Consider the following 11,902-nt stretch of genomic DNA (forward strand, 5'->3'; position numbering starts at 1 on the left):
CCCCAGGTGGTGAAGGTAGGAACAACATCTCCATTGATCCTCAACACTGGGGCCCCACAAGGGTGCGCGCTCAGCCCCCTCCTGTACTCCCTGTTCACCCATGACAAGCACGCCTTCAACTCAATCATCAAGTTTGCAGACGACACAACAGTAGTAGGCTTGATTACCAACAATGACGAGACCGCCTACAGGGAGGAGGTGAGGGCTCTGGGAGTGTGGTGCCAGGAAAATAACCTCTCACTCAACATCAACAAAACCAAAGGAGATGATCGTGGACTTCAGGAAACAGCAGAGGGTGCACCCCCCTATCCACATCGACGGGACCGCAGTGGAGAAGGTGGAAAGCTTCAAGTTCCTTGGCGTACACATCACAGACAAACTGAAATGGTCCACCCATGCAGACAGTGTGGTGAAGAAGGCGTAACAGAGCCTCTTCAACCTCAAGAGGCTGAAGAAATTTGGCTTATCACCTAAAACCCTCACAAACTTTTACAGATGCACAATTGAGAGCATCCTGTCGGGCTGTATCACCGCCTGGTACGGCAACTGCACCGCCCACAACCGCAGGGCTCTCCAGAGGGTGGTGCGGTCTGCCGAACACATTAACGGGGACAAACTACCCGCCCTCCAAGACACACATAGCACCCGATGTCACAGGAAGGCCAAAAAGATTATCAAGGACATCAACCACCCGGGCCACTGCCTGTTCACCCCGCTATCATCCAGAAGGCTAGGTCAGTACAGGTGCATCAAAGCTGGGACCGAGAGAATGAAAAACAACTTCTATCTCAAGGCCATCAGACTGTTAAATAACCATCACTAGCACATTAGAGGCTGCTGCTGCCTATTGAAATCACTGGCCACTTTAAGAAATGGAACACTAGTCACTTTTAATAATGTTTACATATTTGCACTACTCATCTCATATGTATATACTGCATTCTATTCTATAATATTCTTCTGTATCTTAGTCCATGCCACTCTGTCATTGCTTGTCCATATATGTATATATTCTTAAATCCCATTCCTTACTTTTTTGTGTGTATTGGGTATATGTTGTGAAATTGTTAGATATTACTGCACTGTCGAAGCTAGAAGCACAAGCATTTCACTACACCCGCTATAACATCTGCTAAACACGTGTATGTGACAAATAAAATTTGATTTGAACAGATTTCATCACTTTGCTGCAGACAGGATCACTTTTCATCAATTAGAACTCTGAGGAATCTAGTGGATGTGACTTGTTCCATTTCATTCCCACCAACTGAGATTCTTGCTCTTTTTTAATATTTTTTATTTACAATATTTCTTATTCTTACTAATGAATACAATATTGTATTTTTTATTTTTTTACATTTTAAAGATAATTTGTTTATCTGGAACCATTCAGAAAATGTGGCCATGCCTGAGTTGGCTTCATTAATTAGTGAATCTAAATTATTGTGTGATGAAATCAAAATGGTATCATCAGCAAAGAGAATGGGAAGACACAGCAGCAAGGTCATTGATATAGTTTAGGAATAATAAAGGTCCTACTATCGAACCCTGTGGCACGCCACAGGATATCTTGACCCTGGTAGTTGCACGGCCGTTTGCATAAACAAATCAGTTGGTCGAAAGAACAGATGACTCTTGGTCGACCAATATTTCTATTTAGTCTGGGACAGCCCTAGTGTTTATGCAACAAATGTTAGCAAATCGTATTTGCATAGATACTTTCTCTAATCAAACCGAATTGCACCGAGTCATTTCAAACTAAAACGTATAGGAGGCCATGTATCCAGATGCGTATCAAATTGTCTTGCAAGGGAAAGATGCACATCCCTAATGAGAAGCGAATACTAAAATATGGAAATATTATGTTACATGCTATCTTACCTCTATTGATTTATGTCCTGCGGATTCGAAAAGAAAGATGACAAGTTCAAATGGAAAGTGAGCCTGTCGGGTTGCCTTCATTCTCGCACAGCATCCAGCCTAGCTGACGCAATGCTGTGCATTTTTCCTTATTTATTAGCACTTTTTTTCTCTGGCCCTTGATTTTAGGCACCCTAATTTTGGCCATCCTACAAGGGTAAAAATTCCAATAACTTTTGAACGGATTATGATAGACATGAAGTTTGGACCATTGGTTTTCTTTGAGGATTAGCTATCTACACAATTAACATTATTTTACCCATTGGTCAAAAGATGTGTTTTTGATTGGACACCCTACAAGACTCATTCTTACTTAGATAACCTGACCGACAGGGATGAGAAGATGACACACAAGCACACTGTCCTTAAGATACATTTGAACCTGACATGAGGCAGCCTAGTAGGTATGTAGGTAGGCTAATAGACGGGTTGGTTGTTTAGCAACAAAACCGATGCTTGCGCAACTGTGGCAAAACAGACAGGGTTGGCTTAGATTGTTGACAACATGTAAACTATATTTAATCTCTAATGTTGATTTGAAAACATCAATACATTTGCACAATGAGCACTTGTCTCTCAAATATGTCGTTACAGTTGTTTTTATCTAGCTAGTGAATTTTTGCCATATTAGCATTGACATGAAATCAGTAAAAACACCTCAAACAAGACATGGTATCAAGAACAAGATGAAATTAGCTGAATCGAGTCACTTACGATTCCCCACATGGCAGTTTCTTGTCATTGATGCTAGCTATCTGGCGATCCAGAATCACAACAACTCACGGACTTCTGCCCCATTGAAGCGTGCGCATCATTTTCGTGACGTTGTCAGCTAACCCAACTATAACCCTGCCTGTGGCTGAGCTTCTGTCTGCTCTTTACTGACTCAAAACTTTGATGGTAGAGTTGCATAAGTGCAACTGATATGTTGAAAAATGCCAGTTGGGCGAGGTATCATATGACATACATTTGACGCAGTATAACCCATTTAAGGCCCCTGTTTGATAAAAAGGCGACACTGCATTATTTTTTTTGATGCAGTGAAACAATTGTCCTTCCTGTCCATTCTTATTCCTCCAAGGTCCATTAGTAATCCAGACATGTCCTAAATGGCATGTTTTCCCTGAGGTATCCTGGCAACCAGTCTAGTCTGTAGCAGACCCCACAATCGTGTGGGTGGGGCAAGCGCACAGTGTGAAATTCCCACTGTCTTTATTCTCACAAGGAGAACAAACTTGACTTAATTGTGTTTGTGAAGAAAATAAATGTAAGAAGATTACTCCGTGTTCTGATTTTGAATGAACATAATACTTTTTTTCCCCCCGTCCAGAGCAGAGCAATTGCGAATGGATGGAAGGAAATTCCAGAAGCTGTAATGAACATTTGTGGTGAGTGAGACTCATTTTGTGCCTTGTTTTGTCAGGCATTTTTCCTGAATACATTTGAAAGATCCTTTCTCAAAATAGGCCAAAGTACAACGTAAGCTGTACAGCTTGAGATTTACAGTCTAGCTCTAATTCATGTTTCTGTTTCAGATGATCTAATGGCAGACCAAAGAATGGACATTACCTCTACGATGAATGAGTTCATGTCCCCCAGCTCCACCGACCTGATCAGCAGCTCCATCAACACCCCAGGCATGGACTACACCCGCAAGAGGAAGGGCAGCACCTCCGACTACCAGTAAGCACCTACCGTAACCATCGTCACATCACTGTGGCCCTGCACTCAGTCACCTTAGTCTCCCCCCAGCCTCCCACCATAGTCAGTGTTGGAGATAATGGATTCACTGAGTTCTAAAGTTATGAATGAGTAATTAATACTCCAACTTTGCTAGTAATAGTTATGGGAAATACCCTTAAAAAATATATATATGTATTGTGCTATATTGACTCATTTGTAAGTCTATACAGTAATTTCCCTGCAATCTGTTACTGATCCGCATTCATCTGACAACAGAATGATTAATGCATTATTTTATTTCTTTGCAGAATTGATGGATTTTCTTTCGAGTAAGTATGAAAACGGTTTCTTATTTTTCACCCTTGTCTGTTAGGCTTACCTTTTTTCTTAGACACTTTGAATGGTATAGTGCGAATGGATAGTAGGAAACTGGAGAAAAACAAATGAAATCGGAATCTAACATGGTTCAGTAAAACTAATGGCATCTGATTATCTTCCACAGCGATAGCAGTATGGATACAGACAAGGATAAGCTTAGGTAAGAGTTTTGGCAGCAAAAAGCATGTATAAAGTAAAGCTTATTTTTGCCATGTTACTGGTTATATATTGTACAGCGGAGGCAGAGATGTTGGGTTAAGATAGTGGTTTCATTGCAAGATTGAGTAGGCGTTAATCTATTGTCATGTAAGATTTACATGGTGAGACAATGGTGACATTGTAGAGGGCTATATACACTGAGTGTACAAAACATTAGAAACACCTTCCTAATATTGAGTTGCACCTCCTTTTACCCTCAGAACAGCCTCAATTTGTCAGGGCATGGACTCTACAAGGTGTCAAGCGTTCCACAGGGATGCTGGCCCATGTTGACGCCAATGCTTCCCACAGTTGTGTCAAGTTGGCTGGATGTCCTTTGGGTGGTGGACCATTCTTGATACACACGGGAAACTGTTGAGCATTAAAAACCCAGCAGCTTTGCAGTTCGTGACACACTCAAACCGGTGCGCCTTGCACCTACTACCATACCCTGTTCAAAGGCACTTAAATCTTTTGTCTTGCCCACTCACCATCTGAATGGCACACATACACAATCCATGTGTCAATTGTCTCAAGGCTTAAAAATCCTTCTTTAACCTGTCTCCTCCCCTTCATCTACACTGATTTTGAAGTGGATTTAACAAGTGACATCAATAAGGGATCATAGCTTTCACCTGGTCAGTCTGTTGGGAAAAGCAGGTGTTCCTAATGTTTTGTACACTCAGTGTATATACCATTACATAACCTTGGTGGAACAGTGGCGGAGTGATACATTTTCTACTAAAACGTCTCTCCTTTTATCTTTTCCTTCTTCCAGGGATTGTGGTGATCACCAGGGCCGGATAAAAAATGCCAGGTACCCAGACTCATTCCCGATTCCTCATGTTTCACTTTTAAAAGTCTCTGTCGGCAATGAATATGCATAGTGTTTCCACTGACCTGGCACGCGGTTAAACTCCAGGATCAAATATATTCTATTTCCAGGGTGAATTAAATGCTCCTTTTTAATGAGAGACCGAGAGCCTTTTGTCCCATCGATGAATAGGCACTTTATATAGTCTATAGATTGCACTGTGTAACAGAAGGATTGGGAGTTGTTCTAACAGTTTGCTTTCTGCTACTAGGGAGGCACACAGTCAGATTGAGAAGAGGCGTAGAGACAAGATGAACAGCTTCATAGACGAGCTGGCGGCGCTAGTGCCTACCTGCAACGCTATGTCCCGCAAGCTAGACAAACTCACAGTCCTACGCATGGCTGTCCAGCATATGAAGACATTACGAGGTGAGATGCAACAAGAGACAGTAGGCAAATTATCACTGGACATCAAAGAGGGGGAAAAGTTGTGACTTGATAATTAAATAATTATTAAAAGACTACTTTTTTTGTTTCTGTACAGGCGCAGCGAACCCTTACGCAGAGGCGAACTACAAGCCATCTTTCCTGTCTGATGATGAACTGAAGCACTTAATACTGAGGGTAGGTTCAAGCCCTCCTCTAACTCCTCTCTGCTTTCTGGGTAAGCCTGATGACACAAACCTCATTATTTTATTGTATGTTTTCCTTTAGGCTGCTGATGGCTTTCTGTTTGTCGTCGGATGCGATCGTGGGAAGATCCTCTTCGTCTCTGAGTCCGTTTACAAGATCCTCGACTATAGCCAGGTACGTCTACATTCCTGTCAAATGGCCTACTGTTATACTACACTGCTCAAAAAAATAAAGGGAACACGTAAACAACACAATGTAACTCCAAGTCAATCACACTTCTGTGAAATCAAACTGTCCACTTAGGAAGCAACACTGATTGACAATACATTTCACATGCTGTTGTGCAAATGGAATAGACAACAGGTGGAAATTATAGGCAATTAGCAAGACACCCCCCAATAAAGGACTGGTTTTGCAGGTGGTGACCACAGACCACTTCTCAGTTCCTATGCTTCCTGGCTGATGTTTTGGTCACTTTTGAATGCTGGCGGTGCTTTCACTCTAGTGGTAGCATGAGACAGAGTCTACAACCCACACAAGTGGCTCAGGTAGTGCAGCTCGTCCAGGATGGCACATCAATGCGAGCTGTGGCAAGAAGGTTTGCTGTGTCTGTCAGCGTAGTGTCCAGAGCATGGAGGCGCTACCAGGAGACAGGCCAGTACATCAGGAGATGTGGAGGAGGCCGTAGGAGGGCAACAACCCAGCAGCAGGACTGCTACCTCCACCTTTGTGCAAGGAGGAGCAGGGGGAGCACTGCCAGAGCCCTGCAAAATGACCTCCAGCAGGCCACAAATGTGCATGTGTCTGCTCAAACGGTCAGAAACAGACTCCATGAGGGTGGTATGAGGGCCCGACGTCCACAGGTGGGGGTTGTGCTTACAGCCCAACACCGTGCAGGACGTTTGGCATTTGCCAGAGAACACCAAGATTGGCAAATTCGCCACTGGCGCCCTGTGCTCTTCACAGATGAAAGCAGGTTCACACTGAGCACGTGACAGACGTTCTGCTGCCTGCAACATCCTCCAGCATGACCGGTTTGGCGGTGGGTCAGTCATGGTGTGGGGTGGCATTTCTTTGGGGGGCCGCACAGCCCTCCATGTGCTCGCCAGAGGTAGCCTGACTGCCATTAGGTACCGAGATGAGATCCTCAGACCCCTTGTGAGACCATATGCTGGTGCGGTTGGCCCTGGGTTCCTCCTAATGCAAGACAATGCTAGACCTCATGTGGCTGGAGTGTGTCAGCAGTTCCTGCAAGAGGAAGGCATTGATGCTATGGACTGGCCCGCCCGTTCCCCAGACCTGAATCCAATTGAGCACATCTGGGACATCATGTCTCGCTCCATCCACCAACGCCACGTTGCACCACAGACTGTCTAGGAGTTGGCGGATGCTTTAGTCCAGGTCTGGGAGGAGATCCCTCAGGAGACCATCCGCCACCTCATCAGGAGCATGCCCAGGCGTTGTAGGGAGGTCATACAGGCACGTGGAGGCCACACACACTACTGAGCCTCATTTTGACTTGTTTTAAGGACATTACATCAAAGTTGGATCAGCCTGTAGTGTGGTTTTCCACTTTAATTTTGAGGGTGACTCCAAATCCAGACCTCCATGGGTTGATACATTTGGTTTCCATTCATTAATTTTTGTGTGATTTTGTTGTCAGCACATTCAACTATGTAAAGAAAAAAGTATTTAATAAGATTATTTCATTCATTCAGATCTAGGATGTGTTATTTTAGTGTTCCCTTTATTTTTTTGAGCAGTGTATATTTGCTGTTGTACATGTCAGACCATATCTGAGCTCACAAATGTTCATTTCCAAAGTCAATCTCCCCTCCCCGCTCTCTCACCCCAGAACGACCTGATTGGCCAGAGTCTTTTTGATTACCTGCATCCTAAAGACATCGCCAAAGTCAAGGAGCAACTGTCATCATCGGATACAGCACCCCGGGAGCGACTCATCGATGCCAAAAGTAAACTCTCCCTCCTGTCTCGCCAGACCCTGGGGTGGGGGAGTCGTCAATAATACATTATTACAGCATAATGCCTTAGTAAATACTTTTCCAAAATACTGGCAGTTTACCTGCTATATTATGTGTGTAAACAACATGATTTATGGTGCACCGTAAATGTATAGACTATGTACAAGTATCTTATGTACATTATAAGAGTAGAATGCTTTTAACATTGTATGTAAGTTATTTCTAAAGCTATTGGGAATGATTAGCATGTTCAGCAGTGGTCTTATATGATTTGCTTGTTCTTCCTCAGCTGGCCTGCCAGTGAAGACTGACATCACCCCTGGGCCGTCTAGACTGTGCTCCGGAGCCAGACGTTCTTTCTTCTGCCGGATGAAATGTAACCGGCCCTACGTCAAAACGGAGGACAAGGACTTCCCCTCGACCTGTTCCAAAAAGAAAGGTTCCTATCTCAAGATCTAGGCCTCCTTCCCTGCTGTCTTAACTTTGGTTACTCAGAAACCTGGCATCACAGATTATTAGCATCATGCTAGCATTACAATGAGAGCACAGGATGCATGCTACTCTGTGTACCAAATGGCTAATAAACAATATGCTTATTGTTGAACTTAATATGGGAAGGCAGTAGCAAGAAATATTGATGTGCTGCGATTTAAAGCCGTTTAGTAAGAAAAGCTGCGTAGGTCATGCAAAAAAGAATGCAAATCTCCAGTTGAGCGCTCGCTGAATATTTTAGTGCTAATTAATATTTGATCTAGGAAAACATTCTCCCCTTGATTGACCATTGATTCAAATACAGGCTAGTATTACTTGTTTGCTTAACTTGTGGTTTTCTCATTAAATCAGTAATTTACACTTGACCTTAAGTCATGGACCACTGATGTAAACCGATGGATAACTTACCATTGTATGGGAGGAAATCTATTTACAATGTTTATTTTTTACCTTCAGCCGATCGCAAGAGCTTCTGCACGATCCACAGTACTGGCTACCTGAAAAGCTGGCCGCCCACCAAGATGGGTCTGGACGATGACAACGAGCCCGACAACGAGGGCTGTAACCTCAGCTGCCTGGTGGCCATCGGCCGGCTGCACCCCCACATCATCCACCAGCCCTCCCATGAAGACATCCGCGTCAAACCCACCGAATACGTCTCCCGCCACGCTATCGACGGGAAGTTTGTCTTTGTCGACCAGAGGTACGACGATGGAGCTTATGCCTTAATTTTACTATGACATTTTTGGTTTATGATTACATGTGTGCTAGTCGTTCAGCCTCACTATATTTGATGAATTAATCTCCTGCTAACAGCTTGACACCTCACAAGCCATTATTACTCATGATGAAGGGTAATCAAACTTTCATAAAAATGTCAGTGAACTGATTCATCTTCATAGGAAACGCTCCGGTACCATTTTAAAGACTCTTGTCAAAAACTATTCGTTTCTTTTCTGTGCTGTTCTTAAGGGCCACAGCCATTATTGCATACTTACCCCAGGAGCTTCTAGGCACCTCCTTCTACGAGTATTTTCATCAGGAAGATATTGGCCACCTGGCAGAATGTCACAGACAAGGTATTGGATCAACTGTCCGGCATGACACAACATTTCTTTGTGATTTACATCTTACTATATTTAGTCACAACGTTTTGTTTTCTGACCTTACATCCTGGGTATCTTGTTTCACAGTGCTGCAGATGAGAGAAAAGATCAACACAAACTGTTACAAGTTCAAGATTAAGGATGGCTCCTTCATCACGCTGAGAAGCTGCTGGTTTAGTTTCATGAATCCCTGGACCAAAGAAGTGGAGTACATCGTCTCCACAAACACAGTGGTCTCGTAAGTCGCCCTTCTCTCTGTCCTCGCTATGAAGATTACATGGGAACGCATACTGTACATATTAGAAGTGGTGCGTCACTGATTGTTGTAGAGCTAACTGGTAGTGTTTATTCAGTGGATGTTTTGTTTTAGCACTTGAAACACTGGTGCTGATGTTGCTGTCTTAATGCTTCTCTAGATGCAGTATGTTAGACGGTGCAGACCCCTATCCTCAGTCTGCTGCCTCCCCCACAGCCTCTGTGGACAGTGTGCTGACGTCAGAAGGTGACATTATTGAAAATTGTGAAAGAAGGCATGCTTTTCTACATATTAAGTGGGGCTTTCTTTACGTCCTTGGAACAAGATCTGAGATGTCAGCTGATTCTCTCTGTACACCAAGATGCAAGCTATATTGAATAGCTTTCTTTTTGATAAATGTTGTGTATCTATGTGTTAAAACATTCTAAAGCATCTGTTGAGATCTCACAAGACTCGGTATTGGAGCATTGGACCAAATGTGAAAATACAATGTTCAGTCAGTCCAGGAGCAGGCAATGTGTTTGATTGCAGGTGGAGGGAGACGGGCCGTTCAGACGGTGCCAGGCATCCCTGGTGGAACACGGGCAGGCGCCGGTAAGATCGGCCGCATGATCGCAGAGGAGGTGATGGAGATTCAGAGGTGAGAGAGTTTAGGCAGAAAATGGATGACGGCTTATTAATAGCTGCAGAATCATTAAAATAACACAGAGACCATAAACCAGGTCTCTTCGATTATAACTTTTCTCTTCTCGTCCCCCTGCTCTCAGATATTGATTCACCCTTTATCAAAAAGTGACAGGCTTGCAAATGAGTCTGTTCAGCTAGGCTACGTTGGCTGTGATGAATTACCTGGAGCTGAAGTTTTTTTTTGATTATTAGCTGACTACACTGTCACAGAACCCTGGTGTAACGGTATTGTCTGTTCTTCTCTCTGCCAGGACCAGAGGCTCCACACCCTCCAGCTGTGGCTCCAGCCCCCTGAACATCAGCACCCCCCCTCCAGACTGCTCTCCAGGGGGCAAGAGGGTGAGTCTTGCACAATAAATTGATACCTTGCTAGCATCACTGATTATTTGATTGGATGTTGTGCCTGATCCAGTATTGTCTGTTGGATACTTGAAGTCAGGCATCTATCCTGTGGCTGAAAGCTGGTCTTCTATCTAGACCACCACTGACCTCTTTGTTCTTGCAGATTCAAAATGGTGGAACGTCAGACCTTCCGTCTGCAGGAATGCTACCAGGAGGACCTGACTCCATTGGATACCCATACTCCAACCAGTCCATTATGAGTAAGTTACCATGCCCACCATTTTCAACAAATGTTCCAAAAACAGATGTTACAAACAATGAATCCTCCCCATTCAAGTAGACGTGTAGTATTTGTGCAGGGAAAAATCTAAACGGTACTGAATCAAAATCCAGTCGTGTGATTGACTACAGCGTTTACCCTTACCACCCATGTAGGTGAAAACTCTCATCTCAGCATCGACATCATGGACGAGCCAGGCTCCAGCAGCCCCAGTAACGATGAGGCAGCCATGGCTGTGATCATGAGTCTCCTGGAGGCTGACGCAGGCCTTGGGGGCCCCGTGGACTTTAGTGACTTACCCTGGCCCTTGTGATGACGGCCCTAGAGGAACAGCAGGGCAGTTGGAACTCTTGGGTTAAGGCCCACATAACTCATGTCAGAACCCTGAATTGACGATGCAGTGATATCATCAGGAACCATGGCACTGTGGGACTTATTGGAGCCAAGACCTCCATGGTATACCTGTCTGTGCCCTCCCTAGCCTGCTGCTGGACACTTACATTGACCTTCACCACAGGACAATTCAGTTAGCAATGTCTATGTTCCTGCGTTATCCTACCAGGGATTTCTATTGAAAACCTGTTTCTGTTTTAGTGTTTTGATGTTTTTACACTACAAAATGGTTTTCCTTGTTGGATAACCCCATTGGAAATTGTATCAAATCTTTAAATAGTATCATGTAAGAAATACTTAATGCAAAATATATGGTATGTGTATTGTATTAGCAGTGAAAAAATGTTTAAATTAAGTGTTTTTTTGGATTGTATCTCCTTCCAGAAGACTTCGAGCTATAAATATAATCTTGAAAACAGAATTTGATGCAGTGTTATTGACGCTAATGAAGAAGTAGTATCCCTATTTACAATGTTCAAATGTCACATACTATCAGAAGCATTCTGAACAATTACACTCGAATCAGAGGGTGGGTGAGTGACTCGTTCAGGGAATTGCATGTAACGGAAGCAATTCAATGAATCTAATTCACAGATTTCCTCCATTGAGCCTATTGGTGCAACGCTGGGATATTTCTATCATGTTGCCATCCAGTGGCAGAAATTCAGTCAGCCAAAGATAACAGGACTGCATTGCTAATGTGGTGGTGAGGAGAAACGCCTGGGAACACAAACTGAG

At 43.7% G+C, this 11,902-nt stretch overlaps 1 protein-coding gene across 7 annotated transcripts in view; it reads left to right on the forward strand.

Annotated features, from left to right (window-relative positions):
• Positions 1-11,585, forward strand: part of LOC121532334 (aryl hydrocarbon receptor nuclear translocator-like protein 1) — a 29,989-nt gene extending 18,404 nt beyond the window's left edge. For 3 of the 7 annotated variants that reach the window (XM_041838233.1, XM_041838232.1, XM_041838234.1), the window contains exons 3-20: positions 3,251-3,308; positions 3,456-3,603; positions 3,912-3,932; positions 4,106-4,141; positions 4,958-4,996; positions 5,265-5,422; positions 5,538-5,617; positions 5,708-5,800; positions 7,482-7,599; positions 7,898-8,047; positions 8,557-8,803; positions 9,073-9,179; positions 9,294-9,444; positions 9,623-9,708; positions 9,994-10,102; positions 10,401-10,488; positions 10,655-10,751; positions 10,927-11,585. In XM_041838233.1, coding sequence (XP_041694167.1) covers positions 3,296-3,308; positions 3,456-3,603; positions 3,912-3,932; positions 4,106-4,141; positions 4,958-4,996; positions 5,265-5,422; positions 5,538-5,617; positions 5,708-5,800; positions 7,482-7,599; positions 7,898-8,047; positions 8,557-8,803; positions 9,073-9,179; positions 9,294-9,444; positions 9,623-9,708; positions 9,994-10,102; positions 10,401-10,488; positions 10,655-10,751; positions 10,927-11,084 — 1,899 coding nt within the window. In that variant the 5' untranslated portion in view covers positions 3,251-3,295 and the 3' untranslated portion in view covers positions 11,085-11,585. Of the gene's footprint in view, positions 1-3,250; positions 3,309-3,455; positions 3,604-3,911; positions 3,933-4,105; positions 4,142-4,957; positions 4,997-5,264; positions 5,423-5,535; positions 5,618-5,707; positions 5,801-7,450; positions 7,600-7,897; positions 8,048-8,556; positions 8,804-9,072; positions 9,180-9,293; positions 9,445-9,622; positions 9,709-9,993; positions 10,103-10,400; positions 10,489-10,654; positions 10,752-10,926 lie in introns of those variants that run through there. The other 4 variants (XM_041838235.1, XM_041838230.1, XM_041838231.1 and 1 more) reach the window with 3 other exon arrangements.
• The last annotated feature ends 317 nt before the right edge of the window (positions 11,586-11,902 follow it).

The sequence above is a fragment of the Coregonus clupeaformis genome, chromosome 6 (genome assembly GCF_020615455.1).
Source record: "Coregonus clupeaformis isolate EN_2021a chromosome 6, ASM2061545v1, whole genome shotgun sequence".
Taxonomy (NCBI): Eukaryota; Metazoa; Chordata; class Actinopteri; order Salmoniformes; family Salmonidae; genus Coregonus; species Coregonus clupeaformis.